The sequence below is a fragment of the Entelurus aequoreus genome, linkage group LG12 (genome assembly GCF_033978785.1).
Source record: "Entelurus aequoreus isolate RoL-2023_Sb linkage group LG12, RoL_Eaeq_v1.1, whole genome shotgun sequence".
Classification (NCBI taxonomy): Eukaryota; Metazoa; Chordata; class Actinopteri; order Syngnathiformes; family Syngnathidae; genus Entelurus; species Entelurus aequoreus.
Window position 1 is genome coordinate 43,389,521 of NC_084742.1, and position 24,770 is coordinate 43,414,290.

The window sequence follows — 24,770 nt, forward strand, 5'->3', positions numbered from 1 at the left end:
AGAAGGGGGTGAGTGAGGGTGGATACAGACTCCTTGGAACAAAATCGACAATCATCCGACTCTGACACATTCCATAGTTTTAACGTTTTTCCCGTGGGTAAGAAGTTATAACTAATTTTAATTTGAAAATAACGATTTTACACATCGATAGTAGTTTAATAGATCAAATTTAGAAAATGGAGGAGGTGAGGGTGAACCATGTATAGTCTTTGACTTCACTGATATGATCAATACGGTACAAGGGAAAAGGTACGTACTGACTTGTGTTGACAATCACAGTGGTTGGCCGGAAGCAACAACAACCTCAAAAGAGGATGCAATATCAGTAATTAAATGACTTGTGAATGACCTAGTACCCCGACATGGTTTCCCCAAAAAGATTAGGTCAGACAACGGCAACCATTAAAAAAAAAAAAAAAAAACTCACTTAGCCTTGGTCGAAAAGGCTATCGGACTAGAACACAGGTTTGGGGTACCATCCTGAGTCCCAAGGCAAGGTTGAAAGGATGGACCAGAACATAAAAAACTAATTGGCTAAAATCTGTGCACAGACCAAATTTAATTGGATTGACATGTTGCAATTAGCGTTGCAATGATCATTCGAAGGTCCGTGAATAAAACTGTTTTACCGCCCTTTGAGTTTTTCACCCTATGAGTTGCATACAGGTCAGCCATTCACAGGACCAGCAGCCCCCCATGGAAGGAGGACTCAGCGTAAAACCAAAATGGTATTTTACACAAAAAAAAAATTGCAGAATTTGTGTGCCAGTTCTTCTGTACAGATTCCCTTCCGCCCGCTGAGAGGGTCAAGATCAAGGTCATCAAACGCAAGTGGACGGAGCTCAGGTGGACTGGTCCCTTCAAGGTCGTGGAACGGACGTCCCACGCCCTTCGACTGGCTGGTGGAGGGGACACCTGGTACCACCTCTCCCTCTGCACTACAGCTGAAGAACCTGACAGATCACCAGGGGATGTCATTGCTGACATCGTCACAACATCTGCCCCTCAGCCCAGGAGACGAGAGAGATTTTCTACCTACATTACTCTTTTCAACTTCTATATTGTATATCCTTGTGTGAGACCAATCCAGTATGCTAAATGTTTCTTAGTTTTTCTTGCTTGTTTTCAGCATAACTGTATGTGTCGTTACATGAAGTGAAAAGTTTGATGTTTACCCCCGTTTTGTTACCTAAATTACTCTGATATTGATAGACGAAAGGCAGGATGTTGCACCCGGTAGTGTTCCCTGACGGACTGGTGCTTGGGCGTGTTCTACTGTCTTTGTGTCTCAGTTCATCCTTCCTGACGACAGTGACTGACAAGTGTCTAAGAACATACAGCGGACTTTAAATAGACTGGGTCAAAGGGGATAGCAAGACTTATTTTTTGACCTGTGCAGTGTGATTAATTACGGGGGACACAATAGCTATTACCGTGGTAATAACCTCTATATTTGTTACGACTCAACCCTGAACCATTGGTGTCGGATGCAGACAACATACTCTGGTAAGTTGTGCCCATTTTCCCTTTTATGTTGTTTTGGGGCTTGACCTGACTGATACAGACGCTAAAGGAATTATTAAAATTAATGTCTTTGAGAGGGCGTTAACTACCTCTACACCCTCTGTAGCACCTAAAGTACCACCCCACCTCGGTGGTGTTTCAAAGGCTCACATCCGTGCGTGCTAATGACATCACCACCGAAGGCCTGGTAACTTTGACCTTAGGAGCGGGTGCAGACAACCTGTGGCTCAGGTGGATGCCAAAACCTGGGTGACTGTGTTGCTTCTTCCGCTGGACGTCCCTTTTCCCACACTTACCCCGCCCCTTTTAAGTTGACTGACATGTGTACCCTTCTGTTGACAATGCCACCCGACTTCTTCCCTTTGTGGCCCAAAAGCTGAATTACACGCGTTTTCAAATTACAGGACCCTCTCCGTCCCCCAACAAATTGGGTGACATCAACCATTACTGGTGCACCACACTGATAGATGGCTCTAGGATAGGCCCTTAGGCACGAGCTGACTTATTCTGGTGTTGTGGGAAGCACAGATTGTACATTAGAATTCCAAAGTTATCCGTGGGGCTTTGTGCTATGGTTAGACTGGTGACCCCACTCACTCTAGTGGGTACCAAATTAACTCCCCTTGTAACTCCTGTCTCAGCTGCCACTCTAACTCCCCCTTTTCTCACACAACCTTTCCTGTTCCGCATAGCCCTTGACCGCATCCTAGCCAAGGAAGAAGGAGTGTGTGCAATGTTTGGTGACCAATGCTGTACCTTCATTCCTAACAACACTACCCCCGATGGCTCAGTTCAGAGGGCCTTAAAGGGCCTCCAGGCCCTGTCTAGGGACACATTAGGCAGGTGGACTGACCTACTTAAGTCTGTCTTGGTCTCCATTCGGAGTTTTTTTTTATGTTTTTTTTTTGGCCATCATAGCCTCATGCGGTTGCTTTATCGCCCCTTGGGCTAAGTGTCACTAAAGGGGGTCTAGCAAAGTGGTAACTTTAAGACTTTCGAGAATTGTTGGTTTACTTCCCTGACCATGACGACATTGACGTGGACTCCCTCCATCTATCTCCCATGTAAATAAGCTGTTGTTTTATTGCTAGCTTGCTCAAAGAAAAAAAAACAGCACCTACTTTAATGTGGGGCGTGCTTTAGAAGTGTTTAACTAGTAGTAAAAGATCTTATAAGAAGATCTTAAAGGGGGAGTGATGGAACGAGATATTTTCCATATATCCATATTTAAGTGTTACTTCTTTCTAAAAACTCCTATAGTCATATTTACATCAGCTAATGTCTCGTGTGGTACAAAGTGCTTGGATTCGAGTGTCCTTGAGTAGACAGGCAGAGCGCTGTTGAGACTGCCATAACATTCCTGAGATAACGAGCACAGGGGAGACCGAGCTAGACCGATCTGGACCGGGCTAGGGAACGCTTGGGTGCTGGATTGGTCTCATTATTGCCAAAGCTTTGACAATAAACAACGAAATACCAACTACTGCTTTTGGTGGTCAATTTAACATCAGCCTATTTGCCATTAAAAGAACTTGGGAGTGGACAGCAGACTTTGACTTCCTTGGGAGGAAGAGCTGTCGACGCAACAACACCTATGTAGATATTGCACCAAAAACCAGACATTTGCAGCTAAAATAGTCATTTACCACATCATCAATGTATAGAGTGTATTTCTTTAAAGTTAAGACCAGTTTAAAGTTATCTTCATTGAAAAGTACAGTGCTTTCCTTCAAAAATAAGGACATTTCAATGTGACCCCAAACTTTTGAACGGTAGTGTATCAGTGGCGTACGGTGAGGTTCATGTCAGGTGAGGCACTGACTTCATCACAGTCAGATTTACAAACTTATGAACCCTAAAGAGTATCTTATTCACCATTTGATTGGCAGCAGTTAACGGGTTATGTTTAAAAGCTCATACCAGCATTCTTCCCTGCTTGGCACTCAGCATCAAGGGTTGGAATTGGGGGTTAAATCACCAAAAATTATTCCCAGGCACGGCGCCGCTGCTGCCCACTGCTCCCCTCACCTCACAGGGGGTGAACAAGGGGATGGGTCAAATGCAGAGGACAAATTTCACCACACCTAGTGTGTGTGTGACAATCATTGGTACTTTAACCTAACTTTAACTTTACACTTACAAACTGTAGCACACAAAAAAGCACATTTAATTAAAAAAAACATTATTATGGTCTTACCTTTACTTATAAGTGCGGGAACAGTGGTGTTCGTGTTGGAAGAGTTGTGAATGAATGAAATATTAAATCCGTGCTGCAGTCTGCAGGTGTACCTAATGTTGTGTCCCTGCGGTCGTTCGCGGCTCCTCCAGCGCGACTCGCGAGCATTGTTGTTTTTGCACTTTTTGGCTTCTTGTTAAGTGACATTTTTTGGGTCGATTCGGTCTTCCACGTGGAGGGTTTGGGTGTGGGCTTTGGTTGGTGTGGCGCTCCCGTCGGGCGGTGCATTCTGCGGCGGAGGCGGGGTTATGAGACGAGCCTCTCACAGTGCGTCTTCGCAGCAGTATTATGATCGCTCAGCACAAGAAATACGTTACACACATACAGTTGTTGACCAAATACACTGTACATTATATACCTCAGCTAACTAAACTATGGAAATGTATAATATAATTCATATAGCAATACGTTCTCACTGCACAGCAGGCCAGCAGTTAGCCGAGTCATTGCGCACAATCCATGTTGAGGCACAACGCAGTGACGTGCCTCAACTGGCTGCTGATCACCGCACCGTCTTTTCTCAGAATTTGAACGGCAAATGTGAAAATAAAAATAAAAATAATCTAAAACTGGTGAAGTTAAATGGAAAATAACTTTTGTATAATCACTGGATACATATAACAATTTAATTAATTTTGTTTTCTTTTTACTTTTTTTTTTCTTTCCATGATGGCAGGTGAGGCCGTGCCTCCCCTGCCTCTAGTGACGGCACGCCACTGTAGTGTATATCTAAGAAGGACAGCTCCAGACTGGAGAAACTGATCAGGCGGGCCGGTTCTACAATCGGACTAAAACTGGACTCACTGGTGGCGGTGGCAGAGAAGAGGACTGTGGAAAAACTAGTGAGCATCCTGGATGATGCCAGTCACCCTCTGCATACCGTTGTCAGTAGCCAGAGGAGCCTGTTCAGTGCTAGACTGCGTCATCCCAAGTGCAGGACTAATAGACTAAACAACTCCTTTGTCCCACACGCCATTAGACTGTACAACTCCTCTCTGGGAGGGAGGGGGGTACTAGAATGACGGGGGATGCAAAACAATAACAGTGTAATACGCTTTCATAACATGGTCACTAATGCCTAGTATCTCTTGTTATATTCTTATTTTACTGTTATATTTGTATTCTCATTGATGCTTTTTGTTTTTATTCTATTGTAATATTTTTCCATTTTGTTTCCATTTATACCCCCATTATTTACTTTTTTAAATTCGATCTCAATTCTGTACACTGCTGCTGGAATTTTAATTTTCCTGAGGGAACTCTCCTGAAGGAATCAATAAAGTACTATCTATCCATCTATCTATCTATCTATCTATCTATCTATCTATCTATCTATCTATCTATCTATCTATCTATCTATCTATCCATCTATCTATCTATCTATCTATCTATCTATCTATCTATCTATCTATCTATCTATCTATCTATCTATCTATCTATCTATCTATCTATCTATCTATCTATATATATATATATATATATATATATATATATGTATATATATATATATATATATATACATATGTGTATATATATATATATATATATATATATATATATATATATATATATATATATATATATATATATATATATATATATATAATTCCATTTTAGTTACTTTATTGAGTTTACAACCCCCTGGCGCTGTTTTGTACTGTTTTTGTATTGTTTTTGTACTTAGTTTGATAATTATTATTTCTCGATTGTTTGTAAATGTTGCAGTTTATAAATAAAGGTTTATAAAATATAATAAATAAATAAATAAATTTAAAAAAAAAAAAGTTTTATTTTTTTTATTTTTATCTTTTACTTCCGCGTGGAGGTCGGAAGCACGTCGGGCACATTTGACGATTCGGTTAAGTTCAACCAACTAAAATCTGTGTTGAATTGTTCAACATTCGTGTGATTTAAATACGCGCAGTAATTAAACTCTAAAGTGAGTTTTTTTAATTTTAATTTTTTAAAATTTTTTATATTGAACAACAAACAAACATTTCTAATTCACACAAAAGTCAAGGAAAGAAAACAAAAGCAAATACAGAGAGTATTAAATATTAATAAATAATAATAATAATGAAAAACTACGGAGCCCCTAAAGGGACATGGGGGATTTTTTTTTTAGATATGTATCAAAAAACAAAAGACAAAAAGGGCCAACTAAATCACTTTAAATGTTTTTAGCCACTTTAAATGTTTTATAAATCTACATTTACGTATACATTGTTTTGCCTGGAGCATAATAATGTTGACAAACATTTCTATGTTCCAGTAAACTCCGAAGTGAGTGTGCCATTCATTCGAACTGCCGCTTCTCCTCTCCTGCCAACATGACGTGACGCACTATACGCGCCTTTCCAGTGACGTCACGCAGTGCTGCTAAACACAGGCTAATGATTGGTTGGAGACTGCTTTGGAGAGCGCTCGATTCTTAATAGGGATACAGAGTAGATCGCCTCAGCGTGTTTCAGAAAGCGTCGATACCCGCCCGTGCAGACTCATCGAAATATCAAAACAAGCGCACAAATGCTGTCGTCACCTCGCCGCGCCTATACAGAAAGTAATCAAGACCCTGTGGCGGGAGACGTCGTCTGTCGCTGCAACGGTTGACTTTTACAGTAAATTGCATTTATTCATGAGAACGTTGTCTAAATAAGCAAGTCGAAAGGGAAGAGGAGTAATAATATTCAGTTATTGCTGGAAGAGAAAAACAAAATGGAAGAATTTGGAGTTTTTGCTGTTTTTGGAGTAGATGCACCGCCTCAACGGTTGCTGAGGTAAAACGTCTCAATGATGCCTTTTAGTATTCGTGTGCGATATATATGAAATATTCCTGGTTTAATAGTAGCCAGTGGCTCTTCTGCGACGTTTGTAGTCTGTATTGAACGAGCAGTGTTTAGTTAAATGTTTCCGTCCAAGTTAAAGTGTTTAAAAAATTAAAAAAAATCTTACCCTGATGTGGGATCTGTTACCATGAATTTATTAACGTGGACCCCGACTTAAACAAGTAGAAAAACGTATTGGGGTGTTACCATTTAGTGGTCAATTGTACGGAATATGTACTGTACTGTGCAATCTACTAATATAAGTTTCAATCAATCAATCAATCAATCTGAGCCGACGACGTCGTTGTGGCTTTTGCAGCCCTTTTAGACACTTGTGATTAAGGGCTTATAAATAAACTTTGATTGATTGATACAAACGCTTCTCTTGATGTATAAATGTTTTTTAAAAAAAAGGATTATTCCCTTTATTTATATATATATAATATATATATATATATATATATATATATATATATATATATATATATATATATATATATACATATATATATATATATATAAATATATATATATATATATATATATATATTTTTTAAATTATTATTTATTATCTGTGTATATTCTTTAACTGTATTTCTGATTATTATTATTATTAATTTGATATTATTATTTCTTTTTTCTTTATTTAATTGATTTATCTGTAAATATTATTGTTATTTAGTTTTCCTGCAGTTTCTGTCATGGGGGGGGGGGGGGTGTATACACTACCGTTCAAAAGTTTGGGGTCACATTGAAATGTCCTTATTTTTGAAGGAAAAGCACTGTACTTTTCAATGAAGATAGCTTTAAAATAGTCTTAACTTTAAAGAAATACACTATACATTGCTAATGTGGTAAATGACTATTCTAGCTGCAAATGTCTGGTTTTTGGTGCAATATCTACATAGGTGTATAGAGGCCCATTTCCAGCAACTATCACTCCAGTGTTCTAATGGTACAATGTGTTTGCTCATTGGCTCAAAAGGCTAATTGATGATTAGAAAACCCTTGTGCAATCATGTTCACACATCTGAAAACAGTTTAGCTCGTTACAGAAGCTACAAAACTGACCTTCCTTTGAGCAGATTGAGTTTCTGGAGCATCACATTTGTGGGGTCAATTAAACGCTCAAAATGGCCAGAAAAAAGAGAACTTTCATCTGAAACGCGACCGTCTATTCTTGTTCTTAGAAATGAAGGCTATTCCACAAAATTGTTTGGGGGACCCCAAACTTTTGAACGGTAGTGTACATATATTAGGGCTGTGAATCTTTGGGTGTCCCACGATTCGATTCAATATCGATTCTTGGGGTCACTTAGACTTAGACAAACTTTAATGATCCACAAGGGAAATTGTTCCACACAGTAGCTCAGTTACATGATGGAAAGTGTAAGGATGGAAAGGACAATGCAGGTATAAATAGACTAAAAAAGCTATAAAAAATCTAACATATATACATAATATGTGTACAGAATAATTTATATACAGATATATTATATTATGTCTATAACATATATACAATATATACCAATGACCATGTACAATATTACAGTATATACAGTATATATAACAGCAGCAGCATAAAATGGAGAGTAGGTCCAGCAGGAAATAGAAGATAGACATTATAAACAAAGAGAAGTAGCTAACATGTCAGGTGTCAGATAATAGGCAGATGTCATCTATTGCTGTATGGCGAGTGATTATACAGCTGGATGGAGTACGGAATGAAGGAGTTCTTGAATCGCACAGTGCGGGAAGGAAGTTGAAGGAGCCTGTTGGAGTATGAGCTCCGCTGTCCCTTAATTTGTCAGGTGGAGTGGGTGGGCAGGATTGTCCGTGATGGCGAGCAGTTTGTCCAGTGTCCTCCTGTCCCTCACTGACACAAACGCCTCCAACTGCGTGCCAATAGTTTGGCCGGCTTTCCGGATCAGTTTATCAATCCGTTTGAATCCCTTTTGCTGGCGCTGCTCCCCCAACCAACCACTGCAAAGTACAGTGCACTGGCCACAACAGACTGATAAAAGATCTCCAACAGCTTGCTGCACACATTAAAGGACCTAAGCTTCCTCAGGAAAAAGAGTCTGCTCATGCCCTTCTTGTAAACAGCTTTGCAGTTGTCCTTCCAGTCCAGTCTGCTGTTCAGTGGACTCCAGGTACTTGTACTGCTCCACTACTGCCACCTCCCGGCCCTGGATCTTGATGGGCTCCACCGGGGTCACTCTCTTCCTGAAGTCAATGATCAGCTCCTTGGTCTTGTCCACATTAAGGACCAGATGGTTCGCCTGAGACCACTCCACAAAGTCAGCGATCAGTGTCCTGTACTCCAATTCCTGTCCCTCTCCGATACACCCGACCACAGCAGAGTCGTCAGAGTATTTCTGCAGGTGGCAGGACCTGGAACTATACTGGAAGTCTGAGGTGTACAGGGTGAACAGGAAAGGAGACAGGACGGTCCCCTGTGGAGCACCTACACCACTGACCAAAGTATCTGACAGGGAGCTCCCCAGTCGCACAAACTGGGGCCTGTAAGACAAGTAATCAGTAATCCAGGAGACAATGGATGAACTGACACCCATCCCGAGCAACTTGTCACTCATCAGAATTGGCTGAATGGTGTTAAAGGCACTGAGAAATCAAAAAACATGATCCTCACAGTGCCCTTCCCACCATCCAGGTGAGAGTGAGCATGATGCAGCAGGTAGATAAACAGCATTGTCCACTCCTACATGGGGCTGATATGCAAACTGTAGAGAATTCCAGGGAAGGAGCCACCAGTGGTCTCAGCTGATCCAGCACAAGTCTCTCGAGGACCTTCGTGACCTGGGACGTCAGCGCAACAGGTCTGAAGTCGTTCAAGCCCGATTGATGGGCTTCTTGGGCTTCTTCAGGATGTTTTCCATAGCACTGGTATCCGTTCTAGCTTCAGACTCAGGTTGAAGATGGAGAGCAGGATCCCAGTTAGCTGAGCAGCGCAAGTCTTCAGGACCCAGGGGTTGACTCGGGTCAGGGCCTGCTGACTTAGCTGGATTTACTCTCTCCAGCTGCCGTCTTACACGTCAGGTGTCAGACACACCGAGCTGGCTTTCTCAGTGGGGGTGGAAGTGAGGGAGGGGGGAGGGGGGGAAGAAACGGCTGTGGCAGGTAAAGAGATGGAGTTAGTGTGTTGAAGTTCAGGGGAGGTGTGAGAACAGGAGTAGTGGGGGGAGGGCCAGTAAGGGGTGCGTTGCTAAATCTATTGAAAAACAAATTCAGCTTGTTGGCTCTATCTACACCCCCATCCAGCAGTTTGGCTTTATTGTTGAAGCCTGTGATGGCCTTCATACCCTTCCAAACCTCACGAGTGTTGTTTTGTTGGAGTTTAGCTTCAAGCTTCCTCCTGTAGGCATCTTTCCCTTGTTGAAGCTGAACTTTGAGCTGCCACTGAATCCTCTTCAACTCGTCCCGATCACCGGATCTGAAGGCTCGCTTCTTTTTATTTAGCAGCACCTTTAGCTGGCTGGTGATCCAGGGCTTGTTATTTGGGTAACAGTGGACAGTTTTTGTAGGGATGATGGAGTCCTCACAGAAATGTATGTAGTCAGTGATGCAGTCTGTGAGGTTGTCAATATCTGTTCCGTGAGGCTTACAGAGTACTTCCCAGTCTGTAGTCTCAAAGCAGTCTTGTAAGGCTATGCCCGCCTCAATACTTCTCATTTGCACGGATTTAGTTGAGATGGGCTGCCTCCTCACAGCAGGAACGTAATGAGGTGTTAAAAGCACCAGATTATGATCAGACCGTCCCAAGGGGGGCAGGGCAGTGGCGCTGTATGCATCTTTTGAATTAGCATACAGTAAGTCCAAAGTTTTATTTTCCCGTGTTGCACAGTGTACATATTGATGGAAAGTGGGTAACATAGAGTCCAGAGAAACATGATTAAAGTCCCCCGAAATGAGAATGAGGGCATCGTGATGTTTGGTCTGTGCAACAGTGGCGTGAATGGTGTCACAAGCAGCAGTTTCGTCAGCAGAAGGAGGAACATACACTCCAATGAAGATTACAGAAGTAAATTCCCTTGGCAAATAATATGGCCGAATTCCAACAGCCAACGATTCGATTCAAAATCGATTTTTTTTCAATTCAACACGATTCTTGATTCAAAAACGATTTTTTTCCCGATTCAAAACGATTCTCTATTCATTCAATACATAGGATCTCAGCAGGATCTACCCCAGTCTGCTGACATGCAAGCAGAGTAGTAGATTTTTGTAAAAAGCTTTTAAGATTGTAAAGGACAATGTTTTATCAACTGATTGCAATAATGTAAATTTGTTGTAACTATTAAATGAACCAAAAATATGACTTATTTTATCTTTGTGAAAATATTGGACACAATGTGTTGTCAAGCTTATGAAATGGGATGCAAGTTTAAGCCACTGTGACACTATTGTTCATTTATTTGTAGTTTTTATAAATGTCTAATGATAATGTCAATGAGGGATTTTTAATCACTGCTATGTTGAAATTGTAACTAATATTGCTACTGTTGTTGATAATATTCATTTTTGTTTCACTACTTTTGGTTTGTTCTGTGTCGTGTTTGTGTCTCCTCTCAATTGCTCTGTTTATTGCAGTTCTGAGTGTTGCTGGGTCGGGTTTGGTTTTGGAATTGGATTGCATTGTTATGGTATTTAGGGGCGGCATGGCATAGTGGGTAGAGCGCCCGTGTCAGAAACCTGAGGGTTGCAGGTTCGCTCCCCGCCTCTTACCATGCCTTTGTGTCCTTGGGCAGGACACTTCACCCTTGCCCCCGGTGCCACTCACACCGGTGAATGAATGTTGAATGAATGATAGGTGGTGGTCGGAGGGGCCGTAGGCGCAAATTGGCAGCCACGCTTCCGTCAGTCTACCCCAGGGCAGCTGTGGCTACAAAAGTAGCTTACCACCACCAGGTGTGAATGAATGATGGGTTTTTAACATGTAAAGCGACTTTGGGTACTTAGAAAAGCGCTATATAAATCCCAGGTATTATTATTGCTGTGTATTGCTTTGTTGGATTGATTAATTAAAAAAAAAAAAATTAATTAAAAAAAAAATCGATTTAAAAAAAATGAGAATCAATTCTGAATCGCGATTCGAATTCGAATCGATTTTTTTCCCACACCCCTAATATATATATATATACATCGTTGGGATATAAACAAAAAAATATTTGGACATTTAGGGCAAACAACAGATATATGATGTATGTAAATATGATGTAATGCATAGGAATGTCTGATGCTGGATGTCCATAAAAAATAAATGAAAAAAAAAAGTTTTACAGAATTCAAGTTTTCCCCACAACCGTATTTATCATTTTTAATCTTAAGGGCTTTTTTTCCCCTCTCAGCGGTGAAGGGTCCCGACGGGTGTCTGTTGCAGTGCCCCCGACTGTCCAGCAGGTGGTGCTGTTTAGCGGCGGGCCTTGGCGGGACAGAATCTGTGTCAACGCGGACCTCCTTGATGCTCAGCGGACCCCCATCACTATTGGCAAATTGACCCCCTATAACAGGTTTGTCCACTCAGTACGAACAGAGAAATTGACTCATATCAGTCAACATTTTAATTTAAAAATGTGGGAAATTGGTAAAAAAAAAAGTAAAAAATAAGGGATCGATAAGGGATTGCTAAAGGGGAAAACAGGATTTGGTGAGATTTTTCTCATTTCCAGTGTAAAAAGAAAAGTCAAAGGAAGTCGGGTTATAAAGCCAATTAAGAGACGGCATATAGCCTGAATAGCAGTCGTGAGATGATCAAACATGACTTTTTAACATGACCTGGTGTTAGAAATGGTGTGTCCACAGCATTTTCACACTGCTAGATTTGAATCAAAACATGTTTTATTTTGTTTCACACTGCATTTTAGCTGTGGGCGACAAACAACATACAGTATTTTGGGAAAAAAGCACTTTGTCAGTTTCCTTTTAGTCTTGGGTAAGCACAAAAATGAACAAGTAATATTCTTGGAGAAGTAGTACAGTGATCAAAGTATTTTAAAATGTGTTTTTTTTCGAGGGAAACTGCTTATGAAATGAGGCTTAGCTCGCTTTCTCCAACATTTAAGAGATGAAAGTCGTAGATAATGCACATAATGCCCAATTCGACGATGAGGCTTATCGGATTTTGCTTTATAAAATTGTTCACCGGTATGAAAATGGATTCCGTTGATGAAATACTGCATATACAAGTTTGGCCATGTAAACAAAACCTACATCCAGCAAAAATGGCTACTCTGCACCAACAGTGCATTGCGAAATCATGTGCCCTTTCGAGCCCTGCAGATAGCAGTCATTGGGTTTAATGTAAGGCTTTTTTTTTGTGGTAAAACTTACAATTTTGCCTAAATGGAAATAAAAATTATTCTGGGATACTTCACGGCGCTTCAAGTTGAGACATTTTTCAAGCTGGCTCATGTCATTCCTCCTTCGATGTTGCAGAAAGTATGAGAATGTGTGAGCAGCTGCCAGCTCTTCTATAGGTAAAGATAATAATCGTTCAGATTTTTGGTAGTGAAGTTTTTCCCCGTCGGCTTTATGTCCAGCCATCTCTCGTGTTGTTGTTTTGATTTGATGCTACTTGCCTCGCTGCTTTCACCGGCCCACCCTGAGTGTTGTCGAGCCGATCCAAGCGCTGAAGTCGCTGCAGTACTGGAGATTTTTTTCCCGCGCAGAGCAAAAAAACAGCGCTAAAGAAAGACAAAGGAAGGAAAGACAAAAAATGGGATTTCCCAGGAAAAAACGGGGATGTTGATGGATACGCATTGATGACACCCAAAAGGCTTCATTTTTGGCGTTCCTGCAGATGTCTGTCATGGGAACAGTGGGAAGAGGAGACGTGGACCAACGCCGTCACTTTGAATGTCACTCTGGAAGGAGGACAGATGGTAAGAAAAAATAGGAAAAAAATGATCGCTGAAGACAAATTGTCCTTATTAAAAACTGAAACACATTTCCAGGTAAAAGACAGTTGGTCAGAACCAGCACTCATCTTAGCTGTCAAGGAGCACACGCCTAAGGTAATTCTTTATTCATCTCATTTCTATATTGACTTGTTTAGGATTAACTTAAGTACACTTTGTGACCCAGTTTCACGTTCAGGGCATGAATAAAACAAGGACTAAACTAATCTGGTTTAAATAAACCCACTGTAAATCAATTGTTTTCAGAGATGTTGCGTCACTACAGATTAAGTGCTACTATTTGTGAGAAGAAAGAAGTCACATGAACGCTTTTTCTGCAGCAAACAAATTATTCACTGTCTATCGTCAAACAAAAGCAGTCCCAAAACGGTTTAATCAAATTCATTGATTGATTGATTTAAACTTTTCTTAGTGGCTTGCACAGTACAGTACATATTCCGTACAATTGACCACTAAATGGTAACACCCGAATAAGTTTTTCAACTTGTTTAAGTCGGGGTCGACGTTAATCAATTCATGGTAGATTACTTCCATCTCTGAGGAATCTTCTCTCTGGTCTTGGTAGTCTTTCAGCATCATTTAGGTCAGGGGTCGGCAACCCAAAATGTCGAAAGAGCCATTTTGGACCAAAAATACAAAACTAAAATCAGTCTGGAGCCGCAAAAAATTAAAAGTCTTATGTAAGTGTTATAATGAAGGCAACACATGATGTAAGTGTCTGTAATAGCTGTATTAGCGTACAATCAAAGGCTGACGCAAATCTTCATTGACAGAAATGTTGTATTTTAATTTTTATTCTACACATTTTTGCAACATTGGAAATCATTAGTAAAATTTCTGGAAATGACTGTCAGAATGGCCAAAGGTATATGTGTGTGTCCAAGTTAAAGAAAACGGCAGGCTGTCTTCTTCTAATGGATTTATTACAATCTCTGCAAGCTGGGTAACGTTTGCTGCAGTCTGGAACAACATGGCACACAAACAACTATGAAAAATGCAGCCAATATTACCTACAGATAATGTGTCATGAGACATGCAAATATAAATTAAATACACAAAGGACATAAGTAAAGGAAATAAAATGAGCTCAAATATACCTACAAACGAGGCATAATGATGAAATATGTACTTTCAGATAGCCTAAATAATATTTTAGCCATACTTGCCAACCCTCCCGGTTTTACCGGGAGACTCCCGGAATTCAGCGCCTCTCCTGATAACCTCCCGGAAGAAATTTTCTCCAGATAAACTCCCGGAATTCAGCCGGAGCTGGAGGCCACGCCCCCTCCAGCTCAACGCGGACCTGAGTGGGGACAGCGGCGACAGTCTGTTTTCACGTCCGCTTTCCCACGATATAAACAGCGTGCCTGCCCAATCACGTTATAACTGTAGAATGATCGAGGACGAGTTCTTGGTTTCTTATGTGGGTTTATTGTTAGGCAGTTTCATTAACGTCCTCCCAGCGCGGTAACAACACACAACAACAGCAGTCACGTTTTCGTCTACCGTAAAGCAGTTCGTCTGCCGTAAACAGCAATGTTGTGACACTCTTAAACAGGACAATACTGCCATCATGGATAGCCTCCGGTACACAGAAATTCAAGTATTTCTTTTATTTATATGTATAATAAAATAAATAAATATATATATATATATATATATATATATATATATATATATATATATATAGCTAGAATTCACTGAAAGTCAAGTATTTCATACACAAATTCACTGAAAGTCAAGTATTTCATACACATATATAATATATATATATATATATGAAATATATATGAAATACTCGAGTTGGTGAATTCTAACTGTAAATATACTCCTCCCCTCTTAACCACGCCTCCCTCCCCAACCACACCCCCGACCCGCCCCACCCCCCACCTCCCGGAATCGGAGGTCTCAAGGTTGGCAAGTATGATGTTAGCATCGATTAGCTTGCAGTCATGGATTGACCAAATATGCCTGGTTAGCACTCCAGCAAATCAATAAAATCAACAAAGCTCACCTTTGTGCATTCACGCACAGAATAAAACGTTTGGTGGACAAAATGAGACAAAGAAGGAGTGGCATAAAACACGTCTTTCTGTGGCAGCATCGGAGATATTTGTACATGTAAACAAACTACGATGAGTTCACGGATCGCTGAAATTAGTAGGACAAAACGGTGCTTGCCAAATACTCATCAATGAAGCATGTATAACATAAACAGTGGGATTTCTAACAATTAGTAAGGTTTGTGTCATGTTTGTTCTCCTACAGAAACCATCTTAAAACAAAATTATTATTTTTTTCTTCAACTTTTTCCATTCTCACACATCTCTGAAAAAGGTCCAGGGAGCTACTAGGGTGGCGTTAAAGAGCCGCATGCTGCCCCCGGTTTAGGTGGTCAAAGTAATCCATCTTCACCATGTACTGTGATGCATACACATTACTCCTATGTTAAACCTGCACCTGAACATATTTGACTTCAGCCTTGATTTAGACCTGAATTAGCTCTACTTTAACGTCAAGAAGGAAGACACTCTAGCGCAAAGACTGGGCGAAGTCTGAGACTATTTCAATCGTGTCGAAAAAAAGAAATTTCAGTAAATCCTGCTTAACAATAGGTCTGGACAGTAATCAAACTTTAATTTCGATTATGGCTTCTCCCGATTATGAAAACATAATAATTGATTGAAAACGATTAATGAGCCACGCAACATGCATGCAAATTCCGGAGCTTGTGACGGTGAAACGGATGAGGAGCAAATGAGTGAAAAAAAGTTTGGAATGTCATCAGGGTTGCTACATTTTATTTGACACAGCGCTAGTATGTCTAATCAATAATCACTCAACTCAACAAAAAAGTAAGGCTTATGATTTTCGTGTTAAGACGGAGTCACGTATTGGCTAATAAAACAGAATTTGCTGTTAAACTCAGAATATCAGAGAATTGACAAACTTGTAAGTGAAATGTTGTCATTGTGAGGAGAAGAAACTTTTGTTTGGGAAAATATTTTTTGTTCGATACCAGTCATTTATCCCCACCACCCCGTGCTGAACCAAACAACGTCGAGACGGCCATTTGACGGCGATTAAACTACGACCCTAAAGCAAACAAGAACAATCCATACACTCACACAACACAACTCATCTGCTTGTGTTGTTGTGAACGACATCATCGATGTAACAACAATGTACAAACAGTGGTCGCAACTTAAGAGCCGCTCTCTTTTTTAATTTACAGCCTCAAGTGAGTCTTTTCTTTACTCTTCAAGCTGTGAAGAACACAGCACAGCACACTTCACCCTTCACAATAATAGCGCGGTGCGCCACATTCGGTCTGACTACGCCAACAAAATAAAGGGTTCAAAAAAGTACCTTACACAAGCATAATGTATTTAAAGCACTTATTTTTACATATATACAATTATTATGCTTTGACCTAAAATACTGGTCAAAATTGTTCAAAGATGTATTGCACCAATAAATGTGAGGATTTTTGCATTTAATTAACAAACATTTTATTTTACACAGTGAGCACACACTCTTTGGTGGTAAAAGGTAAATAATTAAATTTAAAAGGAAAAACATAAATTATAAATGGGTTATACTTGTATAGCGCTTTTCTACCTTCAAGGTACCCAAAGCGCTTTGACAGTATTTCCACATTCACACACACATTCACACACTGATGGCGGGAGCTGCCATGCAAGGCGCTAACCAGCACCCATCAGGAGCAAGGGTGAAGTGTCTTGCCCAAGGACACAACGGACGTGACTAGGATGGTAGAAGATGGGGATTGAACCCCAGTAACCAGCAACCCTCCGATTGCTGGCAAGGCCATTCTACCAACTTCGCCACGCCGTCCCATAATTTTATTGTTTTATAATGCTATTGTTATTTAAATGTATTGTTATTTCTAATATTGATATTATTTTACTTGTGGTTTATTCGTTACTAATTTATATCCAGGTTTTTTACAACTATATTTAAAGTTGAGTTTTGGTGGTACAATTGAACATGGGAATGTTCAAATGAATGAATAATTGTGTAATTACCGGTAGTCGTGATTACAATATCAATCAAAATAATTGTGATTATTCATTTTGCCATAATTGTCCGGCCCTACTTAACAATGTGATGTAGTCTAGAACTAGGGCTTGATCTCTGTACGGAAAACCTGGCCTGAACGTCTTGTTGTTCCCAGGATGCTGCAGCCACCCTTGCACGACGTGAGCTCGATAGCAAGAAGAAGAGAAAGCGTGTGTCCGAAGACACAGATGTAAAGATGGCCGCAGTGGAGGAGGAGGAGAACTTGTGTCCCAACGCGAGATTGGACCAAACGACGCCTGTTCGAAAAGTCCGAGGTCACGGGAAAGGAGGACAGAAGCTCTTCTCTGCCAGGGAAGATGCAACCAAGAGTAAACGAGGTGAGGCTCCTGTGGTAGGACATCACCTGGCTCTCATCTTGTCTTCAAATCAATAAGACATCTCTGTCCCTGCAGCTAACAGCACAGGAGATGTGCAAGGGATTGTGGGAAGGACACCACCCCAACGTGGAGCCAGGTCTAAAAGTGGGCTAGTTAAGACCCCCACACACACTGGTAAGATTTAAAACTGTTAATATTACAGAACACAAGCCAGTTAGCTAACTCTTCTATCTTGGGCCTGCAGCGTCACCGGGGAACCCCTCAGGACGCTGGGGGCAAACGCTGTGTCTCATTGACAGCCAGACCGCCATCTTGATAGGTGGACAAGGAGCCAGGATGCAGTTCTGCAAAGATCCCATGTGGAAGCTCTGCACAGGTCAGTCAGGTGTTTGAAAGTCCACATCAAAGTGTCTTTTTTTTTCAGACTGTTTACACACTAAGAAATAGAACCCGCATAATGCTGTGCAGTACAACAATATATATATATATATATATCTTAGTGTGTTATAAAAATGTTGATCGATATAATTCTCTTTTATTAGTATCGTAATTTTAACGTCTGTACTGCAGCTAATGTAACTGCAGCAGCACGGCTACTTTTCGTTAGCATATTATGTCACTTGAAATAACTTTACATCGCCAATAGGATGGAATGCATGGAAGCTAAACCAACAAAACCCAAAGAGGTATTGATGCCAATAAAGACTAACTCTTTTGTTTGGATTTAATTTGGATTGAAAAAGTCAGATACCAACCAAACAACAGTAGGCTAATCTGCATAACATGCCGCCAACAAGTCGTTATTAGCAACTTGAGCATGTCTCTTTGATATTCTACCATTGAAGACACTACATGAAGGACAGTACAAGACAGTGTTAAAATGAGACTAAATACTCATCTTACCTCAAAACAAAGAAGTAATGAGAAGAAAAACACACCTTCTCATTTCAATGTGTTTTCTTTATTTTCATGACTATTTACATTGTAGATTGTCACTGAAGGCATCAAAACTATGCCACCTGTGAAGTGAAAACCCTTTCAGGTGACTACCTCTTCAAGCTCATCGAGAGAATGCCAAGAGTGTGCGAAAAACTAATCAGAGCAAAGGGTGGCTATTTTGAAGAAACTAGAAATTTAAAACACGTTTTTAGTTATTTCACCTTTTTTTTGTTAATTACATAACTCCACATGTGTTCATTCATAGTTTTGATGTCTTCAGTGTACAATGTAATGTAAATAGTCATGAAAATAAAGAAAACACATTGAATGAGAAGGTATGTCCAAACTTTTGGCCTGTACTGTATATACACACTAATTTACATATACGAGCACATTTAGCCACAAGATTGGCAATCCTATTTTTGGGCAGTTTTGCCCATTCCTCTTTGCATCACCTCTCAAACTCCATTAGATTTTTTCTGCCGTGGGTTTGCCGAGGCTGCCTAAGACTTTGGCTTTTGAAATGAGCATTGGCTCCCTCGCTCCAACATATAAGACAGGCCAGGGCTCTGCGTTTTACCCATGCACAGTTTGCATAACCAATCAGACGGCCTCGTGGGCGTCACAATGCAGGTGACGACTGCATCGGAGCCAAACCTGTGGCCAAACAGCTCAATTTTTGTTTCAAAGATAAGACCTTCTGGAGGAAAGTTCTGTGGTCAGATGAAACAAAAATGTGCTTGTTTGGCCACAATACCCAGCAATATGTTTAGAGGAAAAAAGGTGAGGCCTTTAATCCCAGGAACACCAAACCTACCGTCAAGCATGGTGGTGGTAGTATTATGCTCTGGGCCTGTTTTGCTGCCAATGGAACTGGTGCTTTACAGAGAGTAAATGGGACAATGAAAAAGGAGGATTACCTCCAAATTCTTCAGGACAACCTAAAATCATCAGCCCGGAGGTTGGGTCTCGGGTGCAGTTGGGTGTTCCAACAGGACAATGATCCCAAACATGTGTCAAAAGTGGTAAAGGAATGACTAAATCAGGCTAGAATTAAGGTTTTAGAATGGCTTTCCCAAAGTCCTGACTTAAACGTGTGGACAATGCTGAAGAAACAAGTCCATGTCAAAAAAACAAACAAATTTAGCTGAACTGCACCAATTTTGTCAAGTGGAGAGTGGTCAAAAATTCAACCAGAAGCTTGTGGATGGCTACCAAAAGCGCCTTATTGCAGTGAAACTTGCCAAGGGACATGTAACCAAATATTAACATTACTGTATGTATACTTTTGACCCAGCAGATTTGGTCACATTTTCAGTAGACCCATAATAAATTCATAAAAGAACCAAACTTCATGAATGTTTTTTGTGACCAAGAAGTATGTGATCCAATCAATCTATCACAAAAAAATAAGAGTTGTAGAAATTATTGGAAACTCAAGACAGCCATGACATTATGTCCTTTACAAGTGTATGTAAATGTTTGACCACAACTGTATATACAGGTACTAGCCCTGGGGCGTGGTGGTGACCCCTGAGCTGATATTGAAGTGTACTATTCCATATGAGACCGCCTAAGCCCTTGAGTCTGTATTTTGTCTAACAGAGGACATGTCCTGGGTGGCGGCCGAGACGCTGGCACAGGGTCCTACTCCCGAGTCCAGAATCGGCCATTCGTCCGTCTACGACCCGGACTCAAAGCGGATCTTTGTGTTTGGTGGATCTAAGAACAAAAAGTGGTTCAATGACGTCCACATCCTGGACACGCAGAGCTGGAAGTGGACCATGGTGGAGGTGTGTTATTTTGATCCTAATCCCAGAGAGTGTTCTCGTGCTCACCTTTAACCTCACCTCCAGGCCCAAGGCAAGGTTCCCCCCCTGGCGTACCACAGCTGCAGCATGTTTCGTGGGGAACTCTTTGTGCTGGGAGGCGTCTTCCCTCGGCCCAACCCAGTGCCGGACGGCTGCAGTGACTCTTTGTACATCTTTGATCCCCAGCTGTCCATCTGGTACCAGCCCATCGTCATCGGCGACACCCCCTCGCCCCGCTCGGGGTAAGGCCGCTGCAGCTGACTCTGCGGTCGATTTAGCGTTCGCTGGTCTTCACCGTCTTTTCGTTGTGTTTCAGACACTCGGCGTGTGTGATGCCGGGGGGGAAGATATACATATTTGGTGGGTGGGACACACCTGTGTGCTACAACGACATGTTTGTGTTGGACCTTGGTGAGGATGCAGAATGTAACGTGTTCACATCATTGAATAAGCCAAAACCTCTGATTGTATAACGCTGTACGCCTGTTTTCTCCGCAGGTCTGATGGAGTTTTCTGCCGTGCAGACAAGTGGAAAAGCCCCCTCTCCTAGATGGTAAACCATGTTGGACTCTTAATCGCTTGCACAGGTTCACACTCTTAAGGCTTCTTTAAGCTCCCCCCCTACAAACCCTGTGGCAGAGTTTGACCGGCACCTCTAAAAAAAATCAATGCTGAGAGCTGTAATTGGGAAGCTTTTTTTTTAGTACCGTATTTTCCAGACCATAGGGCGCACCAGATTATAAGGCGCACTGCTGATAAATGGTCTATTTTTTATCTTTTTTTCATGTATAAAGCGCACCGGATTATAGGGCGCATTAAAGGAGTCATATTATTTTTTTTTTTTTCTAAATGTAAAACACTTCCTTGTGGTCTACATAACATGTAATGGTGGTTCTTTGGTCAAAATGTTGCATAGATTATGTTTTACAGATCATCTTCAAGCCGCTTTCTGACAGTCACTTCTGGATGCGCCGTTTTGTGGGCGGTCTTATTTACGTGGCTCACCTTCGGCAGCGTCTTCTCTCCGTCATCTTTGTTGTAGCGGTGTAGGGTGCAAGGACGGGAGTGGAAGAAGTGTCAAAAGATGGAGCTAACTGTTTTATTGACATTCAGACTTTACTTAAATCAATAACGGAGCAGCATTTCCTCATCCGGAAATGTGTCACGTGAAGAAACGTCTGACCGGAACTCTAATAACTAAAGTTCCTTGGGTGAATAATGTAAACTCACTATACCGGTATGTTTTAGCGCTTTCATGGCGAGTTTACTGACATATATAAGTAAGAACTTTACACTACTTTATATTAGAAATGGCAACAGCGGAGGATAAATGATAAATGGGTTGTACTTGTATAGCGCTTTTCTACCTTCAAGGTACTCAAAGCGCTTTGACAGTATTTCCACATTTACCCATTCACACACACATTCACACACTGATGGCGGGAGCTGCCGTGCAAGGCGCTAACCAGTAGCCATCAGAGGCAAAGGGTGAAGTGTCTTGCCCAAGGACACAACGGACGTGACTAGGAAGGTAGAAGGTGGGAATTGAACCCCAGTAACCAGCAACACTCCGATTGCTGGCACAGCCACTCTACCAACTTCGCCACGCCGTCCCGATGATGAATGTCCCATAACAAGAAGATAGATAAAAAGAAGAAGCTTATCGACTACGGTGTCGGCACGGACTACAAAGGCGGATGCACACACTTTCTCAGGATTTATGCATATTCCAAATACAGATCAGCAAGTACCAGAAGGTAGGAAAAGTTGCTTTTGCATAATATGGCAAAACAAACAAAACGGCAGATAATATGTCTAACCTTATACACACACCATAATAATACTCGCATGTTGAAGCACATCAAACGGTGCAGCCTACACTTATCTCTTATGTTTGACATCTACTGGTCACACTTATCATTACACCATGTACCAAATAAAATGGCTTCGAGGTGGGTAAGCCAACCAAACCTATTCCTTACATTAGGCGCACCGGGTTATAAAGCGCACCGTGGAGTTTTGAGGGGGAAAAAATGATTTTAAGTGCGCCTTATAGTCCGGAAAATACGGTACATTTGACATTGTTTCCGTTGTAGCTTTTACTGTTTCTCCTGAGCCTAGTCTATAAAATCCGCTACACCTCCCTGATACCGAAGTACATGTCAAACTACTTCCTTAACGTAAATGACCGCCATAACCACAACACCAGGGAGAGCTCCACTAACCACGTTAAACCCAGATTCCGATCTAACAAAGGTCTTAACTCATTCTCTTTCTATGCCACATCAATATGGAATGCACTCCCAACAGGTGTAACAGAAAGGGCATCTCTATCCTCCTTCAAAACCGCACTAAAACAACACCTCCAGTCAACCTCAACCCTTGACTAACACCCTCCCCCTTCCACATCCCACCTCCCCGGATTGTAATTAACCAAATGTAAATAATCAAATGTATATACTTGTTCTTATGCTTTCTGAACTCACTATGTTCTCTGCTCGCTGTACATATCCTACCAAGTCAGACCTACACTGTTTCAATGTCCATTTCTCTGATGATGAATTGTTGATGACTGAAGTGCTGATATCAACTAAACCCTCCTCATCCCATCCCCCGGATTGTAAATATTGTACATAATGTAAATAATTCAATGTATATACTCTGATGATTAACTTGTGGGATAACTGTATTATGCTGATAGTATATATTTGTACCATGAATTGATTTACGTGGACCCCGACTTAAACAAGTTGAAAAACTTATTCGGGTGTTACCATTTAGTGGTCAATTGTACGGAATATGTACTGTACTGTGCAATCTACTAATACAAGTTTCAATCAATCAATCAAAAAAGGAGTTCCAGATGTCCATCAATTGATGTAAGAGAAATTGCCCAAATAGGAATCTAAATTGTGACTGCTCACCTTAGCGTTTTTGCAGAGAATTGCAAAGATCTATAAAAGACGTCACATCAGAAGGGCTGGTGTTGTAACTTTCATATTATGTGTGTGTTACAGCTGGCATGGCAGCGCTGTCCTCTCAAACACCAAGTTCTTGATCCACGGCGGCTACAACGCAAACAACGCTCTCGCCGACACATTCGTCTTTGACACAGGTGAGCTTGTCAAAGGGTAATTTCACCATTTTTACAGCTTTCGTGCTTGAATGGACACCCGGATATACTACGGATCCTCCAACCGTGTTATTTGTCGTCAGATACAAACGTCTGGACGGAGGTGACGCTCCCGCAGCTCTCTGTGGCCAGGGCGGGTCATTCCATCGTCGCCATGGAGATGGACCCGGCCTCGGGGGGCAAAACTCTGCTGGTGTTTGGAGGTGGCGACAATGAAGGCACTTTTTACGCCGACGTGACCACAGTCACCGTAGTGGAGCTGCTTGCCCTCCTTTGATGGTTTGACATTATGTGTGTTGTTTTTATTTACAGGCAAAATACTCTTCCGCTTTTTTACTTTTTTTGTAGAATTTTTCTGTCATTTAAAAAAATATACATATTTCAACTGGGCATTTTTGTATGTATTTTAGAAAATACCAAGTACGGTAAATGTATTTTGTAGTGCATTACAGAAATAAACGGTATTCTAAGGGACACACTTTTTGCTCTTCCATTTAGTCAACCCACAGACACACAGCTTATAGTTGTATCAAATTAATTCACTTTTATTGCAGCAAACCTTCCTTATAAGGAACATTGAGGGAAAAGAATCCCACACAAGCAAGCACAGGGACAGGGGGGAGAAACTGCCTGTGCAAACCACTTAAAATCCATAGTTACCGTCTATGATCTGTTGTCATTTTCCGGTCACTTTTGTTCTAAACTCCAGACTCTAGACTCCAAATCCTGCATAACTATCCCTATTCAAATTCTAATTTGGTTAAATTTATTATGTAAACTATATGTGATGATTGACATCTCCAATGTCTTCTTACTTGTTGCATGATGCCGTAATAAGAAATATTTTCATATTTTAAACCTCAACTCAAATTCCAGTCGAACAAATCTCGCCAGTCTCCACAGCCGCCCACCGCTTTACGTCAGGATGGGAGAGGAAGGAAGG

At 41.1% G+C, this 24,770-nt stretch overlaps 1 protein-coding gene across 1 annotated transcript; it reads left to right on the forward strand.

Moving 5' to 3' along the window:
• Positions 1 to 6,271: 6,271 nt before the first annotated feature.
• On the forward strand, positions 6,272 to 24,306 carry krcp (kelch repeat-containing protein). The gene is made up of 13 exons (XM_062066049.1): positions 6,272 to 6,537; positions 11,955 to 12,116; positions 13,406 to 13,487; positions 13,560 to 13,619; positions 17,722 to 17,944; positions 18,020 to 18,118; positions 18,189 to 18,320; positions 20,489 to 20,676; positions 20,740 to 20,936; positions 21,011 to 21,105; positions 21,193 to 21,247; positions 23,712 to 23,809; positions 23,911 to 24,306. The coding sequence occupies exons 1-13, from the start codon at positions 6,476 to 6,478 to the stop codon at positions 24,102 to 24,104; spliced, it is 1,647 nt and encodes a 548-aa protein (XP_061922033.1). The 5' UTR covers positions 6,272 to 6,475; the 3' UTR covers positions 24,105 to 24,306.
• Positions 24,307 to 24,770: the final 464 nt, after the last annotated feature.

Coding starts and splice junctions, on each gene's coding strand:
- krcp (XM_062066049.1), top strand. CDS start 6,476: ATGGAAGAATTTGGAGTTTTTGCTGTTTTTGGAGTAGATGCACCGCCT. Junction 18,119..18,188: donor TAAGACCCCCACACACACTG/GTAAGATTTAAA, acceptor TTGGGCCTGCAG/CGTCACCGGGGAACCCCTCA. Junction 18,321..20,488: donor CATGTGGAAGCTCTGCACAG/GTCAGTCAGGTG, acceptor TTTGTCTAACAG/AGGACATGTCCTGGGTGGCG.